Source organism: Melospiza georgiana, chromosome 3 (assembly GCF_028018845.1).
Source record: "Melospiza georgiana isolate bMelGeo1 chromosome 3, bMelGeo1.pri, whole genome shotgun sequence".
In the NCBI taxonomy this organism is placed as follows: domain Eukaryota; kingdom Metazoa; phylum Chordata; class Aves; order Passeriformes; family Passerellidae; genus Melospiza; species Melospiza georgiana.
Window position 1 is genome coordinate 16,253,313 of NC_080432.1, and position 18,810 is coordinate 16,272,122.

General features: G+C 42.9%; 1 protein-coding gene across 2 annotated transcripts in view; it reads right to left on the reverse strand.

Annotated features, from left to right (window-relative positions):
* The window catches only part of CFAP61 (cilia and flagella associated protein 61), an 89,323-nt gene that overhangs the window by 39,262 nt on the left and 31,251 nt on the right, over nucleotides 1–18,810 (reverse strand). For both annotated transcript variants that reach the window (XM_058021788.1, XM_058021787.1), the window contains exon 17: nucleotides 8,350–8,477. In XM_058021788.1, the coding sequence (XP_057877771.1) occupies nucleotides 8,350–8,477 (128 nt within the window). The remainder of the gene's footprint in view (nucleotides 1–8,349; nucleotides 8,478–18,810) is intronic.

The window sequence follows — 18,810 nt, forward strand, 5'->3', positions numbered from 1 at the left end:
CCCCACTGAGTGGGAGGCTTCAATCAGACCTTCCAGTCAGTATAATTTACTAACTAGTGATTTACTTCTACCTCAGCACTCCCATGGCATCCCCATATTAATTCATGTTTCCCACTCATCTCATAGGCATCAAAATGTTGATTAGCATCTTCTGGGATGAAATGAGAAAAAATGAGTAGAATCTTTGATTTCCCCTTCACACTGAGGAAAAGCCAGGCACAAAGCATGGTGGCTGGCAGCTCCCCAAGGGCAGGGTGGTTCAGGGGCAGAGCTGCTGGGGCTGGTGTCTGTACTCTGAGTGCCACACGCTGCCCCTCTGGCTCCATGGTTCCACACAGCTCCAGGCAAACAATGGCCCCATCTCCACACACAGACAAACCTCTGCTGCTGCTAAGTGTCAGAATTTGGTCAGTGTTTAAGCACAGGCTGATGGTATTTGTGCAAATTATCAGAATCTTTAAATAAGTACCAAATGTCCTATCTTGTGTTCCAAAGGCCTGGCTCCAGAAGCGTAGCTGGCACCTGTGACCCTAGGATTTAAAATACATTTACACACACACACAGGCACTTAAGGACAAGCCTGAGCACTAGAGGGGAGCTGCAGCTCCTGCTGGCACTGGCAGAGTCACCACAGGGTGACAGGTGGGGGATTTTGTGCTTTATTATTTCTAGGCTAACAAAAGGATGGCTCATTTACTACAGCTTTGGAGTCCTTACTGGTGCCTAAAAGCTCTTAACTGGAGAATAACCAAGGCCCTGGACATAGGCAGTGGTGTCAGCACAAGGACTGACTTAGAGGCTGCTAATAACAATGTCCAACATGAAACAGGGTTCCCATTTGATGAAAAAGCCTTCAAGTTAAGAGCCTGAACCAGTGCAACATTAAACAAGTGCACCTGCATTTTAGAAGCAAATAATTCCAGCAGGGATTCACGTTGCTGTGGATACAGAGGGAAGAACAGCTCAAAGATACTGGTAAAGCAGGGAGGGATTAGAGTATCTAGGGAAATAAGTAAAAGGTGTTAGGTTTCAGCGCAGAGCTCTAGAGGACAGCTACAAAAAGAAACTGAACACGCTTGTCCTCAAAATAAAACAGGGTTACCAATCTATTGAGCATAATCAAAAGGACACAGAAAAGTTTTAGTAGTTTTTACATACATCCTGGTGTTTGTGAATTTGTTAGAGCATTCCTTGCTCATTTTGCTGCATTTTTTTGCCTGATGTCTGTTTGGTTTTTTTTTCCTTCTGTGTGTGGCATAATGATGGAGGCTTAGATGGTGGAAACTGCCTGAGCAAATAATTTAATTACTTGCTTTCATTTAACCCCTCATTATCACAACAAGTCAAGTTACTTTTGTTACAAAAAATAAAGTGCAGCAAAGCAGTCTCCATGAACCTGAGATCTCAATTTATTCAAAATCTTGCACTTTATAAGACTCTTTTCCCAGTTATCAATAAAAACTAAAATAAAGGAGTGACAGAAGATAATGTTTTATCTGTCTCCTAAAGTTGGTAACTATGTGAACTGTTCTCCTGTGTACACAATCTTTAAACAATAATATCTGAAATTATAACCTATCCAAAAGTAAAGTCCTAATGACACCGGACCCTCAACTTCACTGCAGCAGAGCCCTTATAAAAATGGCAGCTCGAGATCATTTTGAAAATGGTAAAAAAAAATCTGATTTCAGCACTAAACACCAAAAAGTAAGATGTGATAAAGTCTTGCATTAACAAAACTTGGAAATCAGAAAAATCTCTGTCCTGAAACAAAAAAGGAGCCCTAAATTTTTGCAGGGAGGAAGGAGCCCAGAAGCAGAGACGATGATGAGTCCCAACAGGCCATAACCTGAGGTCAAGGCACAGGGGCTCAGCATATCCAGGTGTCACTCTCAGTGTACAAGGCAGATGGAGACAGTTCTCCTTTCCCCCATAAATGTAACAATTTATCCAAAGAAGGACTTTTTTAAAAGAAAACATTTCAAGAACACAGCAGCCAGAAGAGAGAAGACACTTCTCCAAAAGGAAAAGAAATCCAACAGATTTCCCAGCTCCACACCAAACTCACACAGCTTAACAAAGGTTTCCCATACAAATAACTAGAAAGAAACTCCGCTCACTCAAGTTGTCCCTCTAGGATAAATGTGCTACTCAGTACCACAGCCCTGCTTGCAGCCCCTCACCAAGCAATGTGTTCCCATGCTGTCTCTCCATGAATTCCTTTGCCAGCCCCAGTGTTTTCCTTTCCCTCTGCTGCCTCTGCCTCCCCAGACAGCCACACGTAGCTGCAGCAGAAGGGTTTGTTGTTTGTATCAACACCTACCAAAAGCAGCTCTTCTCAAGAACCTGCTCTGAGGGCATCAATTACAGCCCCCAGAGCAGGATTCCAGATTCACTGTTGACCAACAGATGTCCATTTCCAAGGTATCCCTCTTCAATTACCAGGAAACAAATATTAGCCAGTTCTCCCTTGGACTGACCTTAGGAAAAAGTGTTTAAATTGTGAATGAATTTGCTCAACAAAAGAAGGGATAACAGCACAGTGTTCACTGGGACACTTGTCAATGCAAGGGTCAAGGAGGGGCTTTCCACACAACCTGGCCCATGATCACTCTTCCTCTCTCAGTAAAATATTTCATCATGCCCCAGTTACTTATTCCTGGTATTAAAACAACAGAGTCCCTTCAAAAACTTCTATTTTGATGAAACTGTGCTTTGTTTTTTGAGTTTTTTTTCTTTTCCAGAAACTTCCTGCCAGGTTTATTGGCAATTTTACCAGATGCTGTCATCCTAAGAAGAGCCACCTCTAAGCCCAGGCCATGAAAGCCATCAGTGTCACAATTTTCAACATCTTAGCAAGAATCCATTAAACAGCTAAAGAACATTTCCTTCACCCTTTGACTAAAACCCTTCAAGGATGCTTAGGAATCCTTCTCCACCACTGGTAGCTGGGCGTCTCACCAAACTTTGAACTTGATGGTTCACACCTGAGTAACAATTACGTCAGCGAGTTATCAATGTTATTCTCATACTCAATCCAAACACGGCTACTAGAAAGCAAATTAACTCTATCCCAGCCAAACCCAGGGCAATCCTGTCTTAGAAGCTGTTCCTCTCCAGTTAAATTTGGATTCTCCTGCTAGGTCTACTCCTCTCACTCTTCCCCCTTCAAGTGGTTATTTTACTCAGGTTATATTGCTTGTCTCATCCTCTGTGCTGATCCTTTTCCTAGGTAATATAATTAAAAACACCAGCAACTCTGACTCTGTTGCCTTCCAATTCTTTACTAATTCTTAGTTTTTTAGGTGGCTTTACATCAGTCTACAATCTTGATTTCTTGCTGAACATTACCAAACATGTTTTTTTACAGTTTCTTCTTTTGAACTCCCATCCACCTTATAGCTCCATCCACCTTGTCCCCCTCCTGTGGCTTCACTGTTTTTGTCCCTTCCAGTCACCTCTCACTTCCCAGAAACTGGTTTTGCTTACAGAAACTAGAGCGTCCACTCAAGATCTGCAGCATTTTCACAATCTAGGTTACTAAAACAAACATGGCCAAGTTTCTACAGTATGAATTTTTCTGAAACAGGGCAGGGAAAAACTAAAGAGCTGTTTTCCTTGCCCAATCAAAACACACAGATAAATCAGACCCATCCATATCCTTCCACAGCTACAGCATTCACAAGGGCAGCCCTGCCATCCCAAATATAAGTTAGCTTTGAGTCTGACCTAATCAAAGCATTATCCAACCACTGCTTCAGTGAGACCACTTCCTCAAATTACAATTTCCATTCCACAACTGTTCCAGCATTTAATTTTCTTCATAAATGGCAATTATTTTTCTAGATATAAAATGAGGGATACCTGATGATGGCCTTGGTAGTTACAGTCTCTTGCTATTTAATCACCTTGCAGATTCCAAACTACATCTGAGAGACACCATTTCCCACAAACAAAGGTACCATAAATTGGGCAGTAAAACTGAAGTGTGGTAGAAACTTCATCACTCTGCCCACTGCTGTGCCAGTGCTTCAGTGAGTAACACACAGTGCAGATTCCAGCTTGTTAATAGGACATTTTCAATATTATTGGCCAATTACCTATGTTTAAAGCTAAGGTGATGGGGTTTTTATGGCTGTATACCAGATTCCAATTTTTCAAACTATTGGAGAGAAGATAAGTATTCTGACCCCATGATGTCACCTGGTGTAAATCTGGCAATGCTGCCTTCAGAGTAGGCACCCTTGAAATATTCCCAGATGCCACCAGGCAGACAGCCCTTAAACCTAGAAAAAATTGAGGTTTAACCACATGTGCTCCTCCTGCCAGCAGGAGAAGACAAAACTCAAAGTTGCACATTCTGAGGCATCCCTGCAGTGCCAAGTCCTCACAACATAAGGCTGGCAGCCCAGGAAGGACAGGGACACAGCTGGCAGAGGAGTCAGCTGTGCCAAAACTCCTGATCCCAAACATCCATTTTTCAGTTATTGACCTCCACATCTCAGCACCCTCACTCTGGCCCTCACAGTACACACACAAACAGGAATTAAATCCATGCTAATCACTACTGGGAAGGATCACAGCTTAGCCAGACAATTTTTTCTCCACTGCAGCAACTTGCCCAGTCTGCTGCGCTTCCAAAGCAGCCTGGAGACTGCTCTGGAGGGCTCAGCACGGCACCTTCTCCACAGCTCTGGGAACAAACTTCAAACCAATGAACAGAAGAGAAAGTGGTGACATCTCCTCCATAGCTTTAGCAGAGAGCTGGAGAAGCTGGGTGCAGTGTTTGCACTTGGAATGCTGCTGTGTTTGCTCTGAACTGGATCAATCAGAGGTACCAGGTTACCAGGCTCAGAGCTGTGGATGTCCTGCTGAGTCACCACGAGGAGATGACAGATGCAGCTCAGCATTCTATAAAAACCCTTGTGACTCATTCCAGTTCTGAGCAGGCTTTTTATAAGAAAACTACTATTTCCAAGATCAGCTTTAATACTCACCAAGAAGTAAGGAGTATTCAAATAAAAATAGTAACAAGAAAAAAAAAATCTACAAATACTTACAAATTTCAAGTGTGAAAGAACAGTTCGGGCTCAGAGATGTGTTTGCATGTTCCAAGGGCAAGTATTTCAAGTTGAAGTAATCTTATTTAAAACTGCAGACAGTCTCAAAAGCAAGATTGTAACTATAAAATAAGCCCATATTGATGCTAATTGAGCCTCATTTTCTGGCAGAGGCTGTTAGGAAGGCTGCTCCTGACCCACATCCTCTGCCCTGTTTATGGCTTGTATCAGTCACTGCCAGCGCTCATTGTGATGCTGACTGCGTGACAAGGCCGGCCCTGACCCATCTGATTTATCTCTGTCACAACTTGAGCTCTGCCCACCACAAGTGATGGAAGGCAAACAATGACTGAGGGATGCAGCCTGGTGACACTGAGCACATGGCCTGGGCTCGCCCTGCTCTGAAGGGAAGGCAGAGGGAAGCACATGTGTGTCAGCTCACGTGGCAAAGACAGATAGGACAAAACAGTGGGCATCACTAACCCATTCATTGCATGTTAGCTCTGTGATCAGCAAGTAAGCACTAACTATTTAATTAGTCAACTAATTAGTGACCAGCAACATGGAAGGCTTCAGATGTTCCCAGACAAATGCAAAGATAAAAAGCCTAATTAACGATCAAGCATTATGCTAACTGCAGCCAAACAGGCCAGATGTGTGGGATATTGCGTGCCCCGGTGCTGCCAGATAACGGGCTCTGACAGGAGCCCTGCTCAAACCCTGCCACCTCAGAGCTGATCCTGGGTGCTCCCAGCAGGAGACACTGTCCTGCAGTAAAAAACTCAGGCTTACTGTGCTGGATTCCAATTCTACTCTGAGAAAAAAACTCAGCCCTTTGATTAAAATATACTTAATTCTATCTCGGTCTTATATGCAATAATTGTTTTCATGTGCCCACAGGGAGAAGGAAATAAATTTCATAACAACTTCATATTAAATATTGTGATTTTGGGCACCATTCATTTATGGCTATCTGATGTAGCAGGTTATGTACAATCCAACATCCTCAGAGATACATTTGCATCAGGGTTTGGATTAAGGAGGTTTTCAAGACCGTGGATTAAAAATGTTTTTCCCTAAAATCAAAGACAATAGTAATTTCCACAGCTATATGCTAAGAGGTGGATAAAAGCCAATGGGTTCCCTGCACTGGAACCAGTGACAAGACATTGCTGGGAGCGTGCTCCACAATCCTTAAACCAAACTTCCACCCCTGCATTCTGCTCCAGGAGCCAGGCATTGGGACTAAGTGGAAACACTGGGGTTTGTAACCCTATGTCCTTCTGGTCTAACCCTGCTGCCCTGCCCATCCCTTTGAAACTAGCAAAGGAATGAAGAAAAAACCCAAAACAACCAAATAAGAACCCATTCACTGTCACACCTGCAGCCCCAGAGCTGCTGTCACACCAAGAGCTGGCCAGGCAATGGGTCTGCCACTGCTGCTGCAGTGCTGCTGCCTCCACTGGGCACCTGGCCCTCTGGCAAAAAACCAAAAAATCCCTGTGCATCCTCAAGAAAAGCAGCTCTACAGCTAAAAACATATACCTGCACATGCTGCCTGAGCTGCATGGAGAAGTCCAAAGCTCCTTTGGAGTTTGGGTGGGTGAGCAGTGGTGCCATGGCTGCCCTGTGGCACTGCACCCCAGGATGTGCTGCCCATGGCACAGTGGGAGGTGTCCTGCCATGGGGCAGCAGAGCTCATTCTCAGGGTCATTTCTTTGCTTAATGAAAAATGGATCTCTTCAGTCTCAAAGAAGTTGAAAACACTTGCAAGATCAAGTTCCAATAATTGCCACATCAGTAAGTGAATTACATTTATGTGTTTCCATGGTGACTGGTAATGTAAAATAATTAAGTATGAAGAATAATGATGAGAAAACAACTTCCTCTTTTTAAGGATTAGGGCTCACAAATTGATTCAGTCCAGCTATTTTTAGTGCATGTAACCTTTGCAGGGAATATTAGAAAATTATGAGTAAATTAAACTAAATTGTTTTAAAAGGCCTTCACACTGATCAGGAGGCTGATGTGAAAATTAAAACCTAATCTTCTGCAAATTTATCCCTCTATTAATATACATTTTGTGACACTGCACTAAGTGCTGGTTCAGAGGTTCTCTGAGCAGCACCCCATGTCTGAGGCTGGGTACCAAGACAAGCTCAAGGAGGATGTGTCCTGCAGCAACTCTGCCACAAATTCAAGCCCTGGCTGCAAAGGCTCTGCTGAGGGAGCTCTGAGGGCAACACCTGCAAAGGCCTGTTCACTATGAACAGACTCAGCTCTAAAGGTCAGGTTTAACTGAATTTGGGGTGGAACTGAAAGCCTAAAAGGTGCTGGAAGCAAGAGGATGAGGGGAAACTATTTACCCTGAGATCGTATGCTTTACAGGAAGTCAAGAACTAAGAGAAGGGCAAGAAGCAGAAATTTTTTTCTACACTGCTCCAGCAATACAACATCTATAAAGCACTTAAACTTATTCCTCTCTTGGTGCATTGAAAATATTATTTGTGATGTTATCAATGGCTGTTGTAGAAATGTTAACCATGTCAGTTAAGCTAACTCCTGGCTTAACTGAAAAAAGAAAAAAAGGCAGAATTTTCCATTCTCTGCCCCCCATAAAAGCACCAGACAAATCTCAGTTCTTGCTGCATCTTGTAAGAATCACATTCAGATTGAGTTTTATATTCATTTATGCAAGTCTTTTAGTATTTGATTAAACTCTGCATCAAAGGAACTGCATTCTCACAGTCTGACTGCCCAGTAAGCCCCTGGGGAGTACAACAGAGAGGCAGCAGAGAGAGCATCCTGTCCTCGTGTTGGGAAGGCTGTTAAACAGCAAAACTCATCCACAGGTTTCCCTCCTTAGACTTAGGGAAAGGGAGATCCAGACAAGTTTGAGATCCCACCAGGAACTACTGGCTTTTAAGGACAATACTGCTCGAGGGGATTGGCTCCACCTCCCCTCACAAGACTGCAGTTTAAGAACAATGGCCAAAGCAACTTTAGGTGTTTTCAGCACACATTTTCAGCATGCCTTCACCTTAAGGGTTCACATGCAACCTTAAGGGTCACCTTAAGGGTCCACATGCAACCAGGAGTTGCTTAGAATCCGGTGACTCCCAAGGCATCCAGGATGCCAGCACCCATCTCTCCATTCACACGTGCTCAGACTTTTAACACCCAGTACAGTGAGACAGACTCAAGGAATGCTTTAAATGCAATAAACAACCACCTTGATACAAAAGGGAACACATTCTTTTCAGCAAAGGAAATAAAATTAAGAACTTACCAAAAAATCAGTGTTTCCAGAAAAGAGATTCCAACATCAGATGCACCAACCACCACAATTCTACTGTTGATACACACTTTTGGTTCCAGCACCAGCTTTCGATTTATGAGGTTCAAAGAATATTTCAGCTGTTAAAAAATAGGTAAGACATAGAAATGCATTAAAAAACCAGTCAAAGCCTGCTAGGAATCATTAAACTCTCAGTGATGCATTACCTTGCATTCACACAAAACTGCTTATGGCTCACTGACATGACTAATACCATTTTTCTGTGCACAGCACCAGATAAGTGGTACTAAAATATGAGGAATATGTGCATGTTTAATAGGTCACAGAAAATTACAAGTGCTGAATGGTCTGGTTTCTCCCGAGTAAGATGCTCTGTAATCCTTGCAGGAGAAGGCAAAACACTGCCTCTGCTATCACTCACTGCCATTTATCAAACACCTCAAGAACTGGTATTTACATACTGCTAAGGCCATTTTTATACCTCCTAGAGCATTTTTTACTCTTACTGGTTTATTTATAGAAATGGTTTTACTTATAAATTAATTAGGAACTTGTGTTTTGAGTGGTTGTGTGTTTAATTGAAAACTCCCTTTCCAAAATTATCCCTTTCTTAAGTGCAAAGTAGCTACCTGGAAAGCCAGGTTGCCACAGTAGTAAAAGTGGCTTAATGCCACTGGGACCAGTTCTCCAGTCACAAATCTTACTGCCATGCTGGTAGTTACTAATTTCAGCTTCCACATCACTTCATGCACATTCTGGCTAGGGGAATAACTCCATGTGGGTTTTTCCATGTGTCTCTAGGTCTCACTACCTAATAGAGATTCTCAAAGCAAATATACAGCTAAGAGACAAGAGATATTATTGCATTTGACAGGTTGTTTTTTTTTTCACCTTGACTATATTTAGCTTTCAAATTTCTGATGAAAGACAAGGAAATACTTTCCATCTCATGGTACAACACACTTTGCACTTTTCCTACTTCTCTGGGCTGCCTATATTCCCATTTCACAGAATGGGTAACTGCAGGTTCATAAATGCACTGGGAAGACCAATACAAAATGGAGCCACTTTTGTTATTTGTCAGACACTTCTCCTATAAATTCCTGCTGTGGCACTCAAGAAGGAAGCAATCTAAGGCTGCTTCTAACAGGTTTTCCTCTACTATAAATAGGAGACCACACCAGTAAAATTAAGTCCTCTAAATTCCTCCTAAGGTAGTACAGTAGAAATACATTCTCTATATATCAGCTGACAGAGTAACTCACTAGATGAAGAGTACTCTCTTTAAAAGCTGTGGTAATTATATGGACCTTCTCAATAAGTACATAGCACATTGAGATCCCCAAGAGATCTTTAATGCCATGTCTTTGCACTGGTGGGGCTCCACAGCTGAGGTTTCAGCACAGCCCCACTACACTGTGTAATCACTAGAGTGCTGTCCTGCTCCCTTAAGGAAGCATTAGGGATCAATTCCCTGCCCAATGGCATGACTACACAGCAAGTCATTCAGAATGTTGCAAAATTAAATGTCACCTTCGGTCAGGCAGCATTATTTTTTACTGCCAGATAAATGTTCTTTGAGCTGCACTTCACCACAGTGCAATGATGACATCCAGTGGTGAACCAGATCCATCTCAGAGACTGGACTGCCCTAGGAAGATTCCAGAAGATATCTCAAAAAGCATGCCAGCCCAGGGTGACTGCTTTATGGTGGTCAGCTGTGTGGCAGCCAGCACAGGCCCACAGTGAAAAATGCCTTGGTGAGGGACAAAACCACCCTGCTACTCCAAGCCAAGTTTGCACAGGACACAGGCAAGTCCCTACAGAGAACCTCCATCATCCCATTTAAAGCCAGTGCTCTTGAAATGGTTGAACACTTCTTACACAAGGCTCTGCCAGCAAAAAGGGTTTTAATCATAAATTAAATAATACAGACTACATCTGTAACATTTCCACATTTCAGAAGCTGAAAAAGCCCTTTGTATTTCCCCAGAAGTACACATCTTCAAAAGAGATTTCAGGAAACGAGAAGAACCAGTGCCAAGTATTACAGACATCCCCCACTACTTAAAATCAAACTCAGACTGCATTTCTCATAACACGCTAAATGGTTATGCCCCAGCTACAGGAGCTGTTGCTCTGCTGACACATGTGGAGCTCTCCCAGTGCCACAATCAGCCATGGAGGACTCTGTGCCCTCACCTCAGAATTCACATTCCTGGGATTGGCAGACAGCAATTCTGACAGGCTGGGTTTTGCTGCACACACAGACTTGCAACTTCCTAGAAAAGCAAGAGTTTTCCTCCTACTGGAGGAAAAGTGATTAAGTGATATTTGTGTTGAAATGCAGCTCTTAATAAATTAATAAAATGGTAAAACCATGAAAAGAAACTACTTGTAATGTACCCAATCAATGAAAATAGGCAGGAATGCCAGCAGCAAACAGCATAAACCCAACAGGCCTCAAGGCAATGCCAAGCTCAAACATCTCCTTCTGCTGCTGTGCTGGTGGTTTATTTTAATGCACTGCAGCAATGAAAGCAGGAATACGATTTCCCTGGAAAGAGTTGTCTAATTTACAAAACAGCTCCTGTATCAGTGACACAAAGGCAGCCTATGAGCAGAATATAACCTGGTTTGTTCCCCACACAACAGCCCCAGCACCAACAGCTGTCATGCTCCAGAAATCACCTTGCTACAGCTAAGTACACTAAACAGCCCCAGGGAGTGAGGAATTAGATGGACTGGTCCCATAATACCACCTAGTTTAACAAAATGTCAGGACAAACAGCTACCTGTGCTCCCCAGAGGGGTAATCAGACATCATAATTGACAGGTCAATAGCAAACTAACATGTTTGTTTTGTATCCAATCTATTAAATAAACCAGCAATCATTAACTAATGCAAGGCAAAAAGCATTAATTGCCATTGGCAGAAAAGGCATATGTAGAAAGGAGGATTTTCTTTGGTTGTCAGATGATTATTTGGGGTACTGGCACCCCTTAACCCCATGCTGTTCCTGTCTGGGTGCAGAGGGACAGAGGAGCTGGCAGGGGTGGCCATGGGTAGTGGTGGCCTTTTGGCATCAGCCCATGGGGCTATTCCTGCACACAGATAGCCAGTGCCATCACTCTGAGCCTTCACACTGGACCTTGTTAAAGCACTGATGCAGCCCCCAGACAGTGACAACACACCCCCTGCATGGAACCACAGCTTTCACTTACAATCTCACAGCACAACATGGGCCAGAGCAGGATTAATCTATGCCATCCACAATTCACACATCCTTCTACCCCAAGCAACCAATGGAAAAAGAGTCATGAAATATTGATTAGGTTTCAGCAAACACATTATTTCCTTTGCACTTTCCAACCACATACAGCTTCACATCCAGCTTTTCTGTTTGCTTTGTACATGCCTTGGGAATGGATTCATGGTACATTTACCCATTATTTTACATTAGATGTTGATGGTACAAACTCACACCCAGAATATTTTGAAGGTCCTTTTAGTTCTGATTTTAAACATTGGACCCTGGGATAGCTGTAGTTTTTCTACATATATTTATAATAATTGTTCTACAATAGGTCAGGGTTTATATTAGCTTTGTTCTAACAAACAAAACAATGGAAATTGAACACCCAAAAATGTGAAACTAAAAATTTGGACAAAGTGTTTTGGCCCTGACAGGAAGAAAACAGCCCTGTGTTCTGAACTGGGCACTGGAAAGTCTATCCCAGTAACACTCAGTGGTGTGTCACAGCTGCTGCAGTCCACTCTGGGGCTCCATAATGCTGCAGAATTTGCAGCATCACACAATTCTTTTGTTTGGAAAAGACCTCTAAGGCAATCAACTCTGACCACTAAACTTAGACTTGACTTTATTAGACCCAGAGGACTTGGGCTTTGCCCAGCTAAAAGCACTGAAGTGTTGGCTGCAGTTCAAGCACCTAGCAGTGGTCCACATTCAGAAGGGCTGCTCAGGGCACTGCCTGGCAAACATGGGGCAGCCTCATTTGTTGTGTTCCTGGTGCCTTCACTGATCCCTCACTACTGCTTGGAGGGGCCCTCCCAGCCCTGGCTTGTGGGATTCCACATCTGCCTGCAGTGCTTTTGTTTTATTTCAACATTTATTACTGAGAAATCCCAGTGATAGTTACTGCTCTGGAGGATCCACATGATCTGAGCTGTTACTGCAAAAACCACCAGAAGCATCGAAAGCAATTAACAAAGCTGTTAGCAGAAGAGTGCTGAGCTCAGCGACAGTGACAGGCAAACAAGAAGGTGAGCAAACAGAGCTATTTTAATTTCAAGCTCCATTTGAACCACAAGTTAAAAAAAGAAACATCAGTGTTTACCAAGGCGATATGAACCAAACTGATTGGAAAATGCAAGCTTTTCCAGCCTGCATTAGGAATTGTTTTCTAAATACTAGCTACATTCCAAAAAGCCTCATTAGAAATCTCTGCAAACATGTTTTCAAAAACTGTTTCCAAGCATTCACAGATTTATACAAACACCAGAAACAGAAGTAAAAGAAACAGTGATGAAGAGTTCAGCCTTAATTATTTTGTCTTCATCAAAGAACCCTTCTTTAGGTACTGTGGCTCAGACAGAAAACAACTCACCTTGACAGAATATTTTCATCCACAGATCCCCAAAGCCTTTATGGATGAAGTCAGTATTATTACGCCATTATTATGGCTGTGTGGGTAAATGCTGATCCTCAGTTTGTGGAAAAAGCCACCTCTATACTCATAACCAATCGTATGCCAGTCCCTATGGCTCCATACAAAACCAGGGATTTCCTGCTTGACTCCAACCAGCAGCAGAAGAGAGCAGAGCATGGACACAACTATTTTATTTCCTCACAGAACCACTGTTACCATGGTAAAAAGATGCTCTTTTTCCCTTTGAGCACTGACATTTGGATCCCCAGCCCAGAGAGGGCTGGGCAGTTCACACTCACCTAAGGACCTGACTATTGCTTGCTGCTCTCCTTCAAAGGCCAAAGAAATGAACTCAGAATGGTGCCACTTTCAGAGAGGTCAGTTTTCTCCTGTTTTTCTGGGAAGAAAAGGAAGGACAGAAAGGCACAGGAATTCAATCAAAGCATTCAAGCTGGCAAGGGGGTAAAGCACATGGCTGGCTCTAGTCCTCTGACAGCAGCCATTGCTTCCCAGGTTATCTGTCTCTGATTATTCTTCAAGGCAGGAGGAAAGAGAGTGGCAAATACAAACTTGGGGCTTTGGCCAAGGTCTGACCGCATTAGCTCCACATCCCTCTGAAAGAGAAGCAAGCCTGACAGTCCCTGGGGAAAGGAGCCCTACAGGGACCCCTGGCCTGAGCACAGGAGCAGCTTACATGGGTCTCTGGGCACACTGAGCCAGCCTGCACAGGCAGCTGCCCACCCACACCTACACCAGCAACAGAGCAAGAGAAGGCACAGGCACCTCATGTACAGACTCAGGGCAACAGAGGAACCAATTCAAATATACTGAACTCCTTGAAAAACATGAGGTATAAAGTTAAAAGCTTGAAAAAAACAGAATAAAAATCTTAACATTTCATACTGAAAATAATGGACGCGAGGTAACATATAATAGTCTAGGATATGAGGGGAGATTGATTTGTAGGGTCAACAAATCATGTTTTAGTGAAAGCAGACTTCTGTGGCAAAAATAGTTGTTTCCTCATTATGAACTGGAATTATCAATCTAACAAATAGCTTAGAAAAAGCTTTAAGCCAAGTCTGACCTGTTTGTAAGCACAAGTGCCTATTTCAGTTTACTGCAAATGTCATTAACACCTGTACAGCACTGACACCACGCTTTCAAAACAAAGATAGGTCATCTTACTTTTAATTTCACACATGCACATAAGTGGTAAACATTCCTGTTAATGATGCCATCTGGTGCCTCCCACAACGGTGTGACACTCAGCCTTCCAAACAAAATGTAATGGCAGCATCACACAAACCCCACTGACATTTACAGTGAGGAAATTTGTTATCAGCCTCACTTCAGAACGCCTGTTTGTGTGCCTACTGGTGCCATAAAACCATCACCTTCACCAGTCAAGGGGAAGAACAATAAATAATGGATTTTCATCCATGCACATACTACAAAAGCATTAAAAATTCATTACTCAAGCACATGAACATTTTAAGCAACAGTTACTGCTTTAAAATTTAATACTACTCCCCTGGTTAAGTGAAAACTATCCACAGCAAGCCTTTGTTTGTGATCCCAGCATCCACACACAAATTGTAACATGAAGGAACTCTGCCATTTTAACTTTGATACATGAGCCTTGATATTTAAAATGCAGGGAATTCTCTTGTCCATTCTCCTTAAGCTCTCTGCTATATTTGCTCTTTATCTTAGTAGCGGCCTGATGATGAAAATAAACCCCAAACCCTGAAAAACCTTCCATATTTTAGCCACATTCAGTACATTCCAGTGCTTCAACTGCACATAAATAGAACTGAAACTGCCAGAATGAACCTTTATTTGCTACAGGTATGCTACCAAGCCAGCACACACTTAGCTCCAAGGCAGACAGAGGGTACAATAGCAGTGACTGCTTCCCCTGAGCTACTCCAGGCTCTGCTGTTCCAGAAGCACCTCCAGGAGCAGAGCTGGCTGTTCCTGTGGTCATGCCAGCAGACCAGAACAGGGAATGGCCAGTGCCCAGGATGGGCATACACTTCAAAGCAGAGGCTCTGCTGCTACACAAAACTTGTGCCTCTCCCTTTCCACCTTCTTGACATTTTTCTGTGGACACATAAGGTGACAAACTGTGCGTTTTGCACTCTCAGCTGCAGCTGGAAGCAAAGAGCTTTGTTTGCTCAGAAGAGATTTTTCTGTGGCAGCCTCTGTGAACAGCCTCTCCCCCATATTTTAAAATTTTATTTAAGTCCTTTGAATTACAACTGAGCTAAAATTTTCAGGCTGTGAACTGGCTGGGACTGGAAAGCAAGGTGCTGTTAACAGTCAAATTATCAATTCTGAGTCCTTTCTGTTCCTCTGCCTGCACAGGTCAAGGTAAAGGCTTCTGCTCAGTCTGGGCACTAATGAAAGGTTCAGACAGCTGGTAATGAACAGGTCTAAACACCAGAAAGCAGAAGCCACAGAGAGTAAGTAAATAGAGCCCCAGGAGTTTGTTGGAGGGGACAGCAGCATCTAGGGATGAGTTTTCCATTGAAACACTCCTATAGATCAGTTTCATTTTTGTTTTTTAAACAAGCTTTCCCACAAGAGAAAGTTTGTCAAGTTCAAAAACATTTCAGACTTTTTTCTGTTTTGATCTGATAGCTAATTTCTCCTTTTCTTTTTACAAAGCATGGTAAATATATACTTTTTTAAAGTCCTGCAATTTTATAATGGACATAAAAAGCTCAGAGAATAGAGAATCTCATCCAGGATGGCTCCTACATTCACAAATCATTTGAGTACGTAGTTGTGTACATACACTGAAATGGAACTAGTTCTAGGATGAATCTAAAAGCAAGCATCTACTATCCTCTCATGTTCTTGTTTTAATTATTATTTTAAACTGCTCTCAGGCCATTTACTCAGCCTTTACCATAACCATCATTGTGGAATCAGAGAAACACAAAAATACCACCACACTTGCACTGGAAACTGTTGACTTTGCAGTGCCTTGGCCTCCATTTTCTATTTGAACCTCACACTGAACTAACTAAATTTATACAACACTTCATGGGTTTCAGCAACTGTTCTGTCTTTTTATGAGCTGGAGCAGAAAAAACAATTCTAAACTGTGCAATAGAGCCTGACAGCTTGAATGTAGCCATGAAATAAAAACATAATAAACCCAATAGCATGAAAAATAATAAAAGGGCAAAAACAAGGAAATAATTCAACAGATGTGTGCCATTTTTGTTCTTCATTGTGGATCAGTTATTCTTGTTAATTATATCACCTATTCTTCCCTTACATTGATAATTACATGAAGCAGATGGAGAACAGAATGTTCCCAGATGGTGAGAAAGCAAACAAGTTTATAAATTGTTTATTTATGAAGAAATAATTAAGAATTATTTCATTACCTATAGCTTTCTACTCTACCAATAATGACATGCATCATAAAGGCCAGCAGCACTTTATAAGATATTCAGGATTCTGTTGTAACCCCCTGTTTTTTGGGTAACATGACTGCAGTGACTGACAGATGTGCAAACCAGAATAATAATCTAATCTGTTTTAACACTGAGGGAATTAGGAGTTTGGATCTCCTGCCAGTTGGCACTCCAGCACTGGTTGCTGATCCAGAATACAAAAATTAGAGATTTCCTTTTGCTCTGGCACAACTGTACAAAGTGTTTGATCTAATGAGTAGGCAGGAGCTCTGTCAGGTCTGTGCCCTGAACCCCAGCAGAGCAGATGTGTGGCTGATGCAATTCTGAGCCAGGATGTGGCACCTCTGCCACACTTGCTGCTCAACAGGTGTCCTAAAGTGTGGACACCTCAGGACCAGATGCAAACCAGCAACTGTGTCCTTCCAGAGGGCTGCAGGACTTAATGGGAGGCAAGCTTAACATCTCCTGCTTTGTGCCTTCTCAGACTAGTCTTACCCAATTTATCCAAATCTCTTCAGCAGAGCAATGGGAGACAGATTTTGGTAGGAACTGACACACAAAACCAGCAGCAAAATCTATTTCTAAAATGTATTTCCAATCTCAAAGTAAGGAAGAATTTACAGCCCTTCAGGAAATGGAGACACTGCCCGGGGAGTGACAGGGTTTCTGAGGTAAAGATGAAGCAGCACAGAGCTGTGGTTTAAGAGAATAAGTGAAAAAACATGTGATGGCCTTAAAACTTACAGCAAAGCATGAATGAAAAGGATGGCAAATAGGGGAGGAGCAGGGAGAGCTCCTAAGCTCTGTATTTCTCTGGAGTCAGTCATTTTAGCAGTAAACCACAACACACACCAAAAGCCTGTCTCAAAACAGAAACAAGATTGAACCAGGGGAAATGCCACAAGAGCCTGGAGAGAACAAGGTGAGTGGAGAACTGCATTTAAATGGCCACAGAGGCAACAGTTGGCTGTGGAGTTATAGGGTAAATTCCTGAAGTTTAGGAGCATCTTTCTCCAGCTGACACCTAGCTCTGACAGACAGCCCACAGGAGGAAGGATCTATGCTTCCTTTAAAACCACATAAACAGTTCATGCTCCCTATATGAGACAGGAGGGAGCAGGCCAGGAATCCATGGGAGTGGCACTTCCCCTTTGGTGGTTTTTCCAGACACCATAGAAGAACAGAGAAAGTTGACAGAGGGACAACAAGAACAAGTTGCCACACATTGTGCTCATCTCTCTGTAATAAATTGATCCAGACCTGCAGGAAAAGCACCTCTCCAGCACAGAGAAGATCCATGTGGACTGGCAGTGCTCAGGAATTAGTTGAGAGCAGAGCTCCTGTGGTTTAGATGGGTGGTTTCTCTTCTGGCTTTGGAAGAAGGAAGTAGGAAAGAGCCCATGCATGCCCTGGATCTGTATCTATGAGTGAATTCCCTTTGTGCCCTCAGCAGGCTGGAATGTCCTGGGGAGAGCTCCCACCTGCACTGAGATACAGAGCCAGTGACAGCCACACACAAATCAGGAGCTGTGCCCCCACACAGAACTGCTGAGCTGCTCAGCCCCAAGCTCTTACTGGGGAAAAAGGCACTTTGCAGCTAGAAAAGGGGAGCAAGAGCTCAAAAAGGGCTGGAATGAGAGGAAGGCAGCTGAAAAAGCAACAGATTAGAGGCAGATGTTGATTTGTTGATTACTAGGTATCAAGGGCATCTTGTGGGTATCAAAGCAAGAATATCATCACCACAATTATCCCCATTACCAGCAACAGATACTCAAGCAACCAATTAGGGCAGGCAATCAATGAAAATTTTACATTTCTGAAATCAACTTGCATTTACAATCCTCATCCTGTAGTTCATGTGAAAAATCCTGCCACTACTGCAGAGCACTCTAAAGCAGCAATTACAGTGATAACCTGCCCTCCAGCTCATGGGAACAAAGTGGGCACAGATTCACCTCTAGAGGAGCTGCTTTCAAATAGGAGAGGACAAAGCCCTCTTGTTTTAAACCAGCTTGTTGAGCTGGAATAGGGACATGGGATAAAGAAATGAGGAGTGGTCTCAAATGCCTGGAATCCCTGCTTGTCCAATCCAAACATCTTGCAAGATCCTGCCCTGGTCTCATTTGGAACCACCAAAACAAAGATGATAGGAGACATTTTCTCCTTACTCCTCTGCAGGTGCTGGCCTCAGACATCTTCCCACTAATTCCTACTCCAGACTCTTTGTCTGCCTTTCACCTTTCTCCCTCTCTTCTCCCCACTTTGCTCACAACATTGCTCTCCCATGTCCTTTTCCCCTCATTTTCCAGCCTGTTGGCATATTCTACAACCAAAATGTGTTTCACCT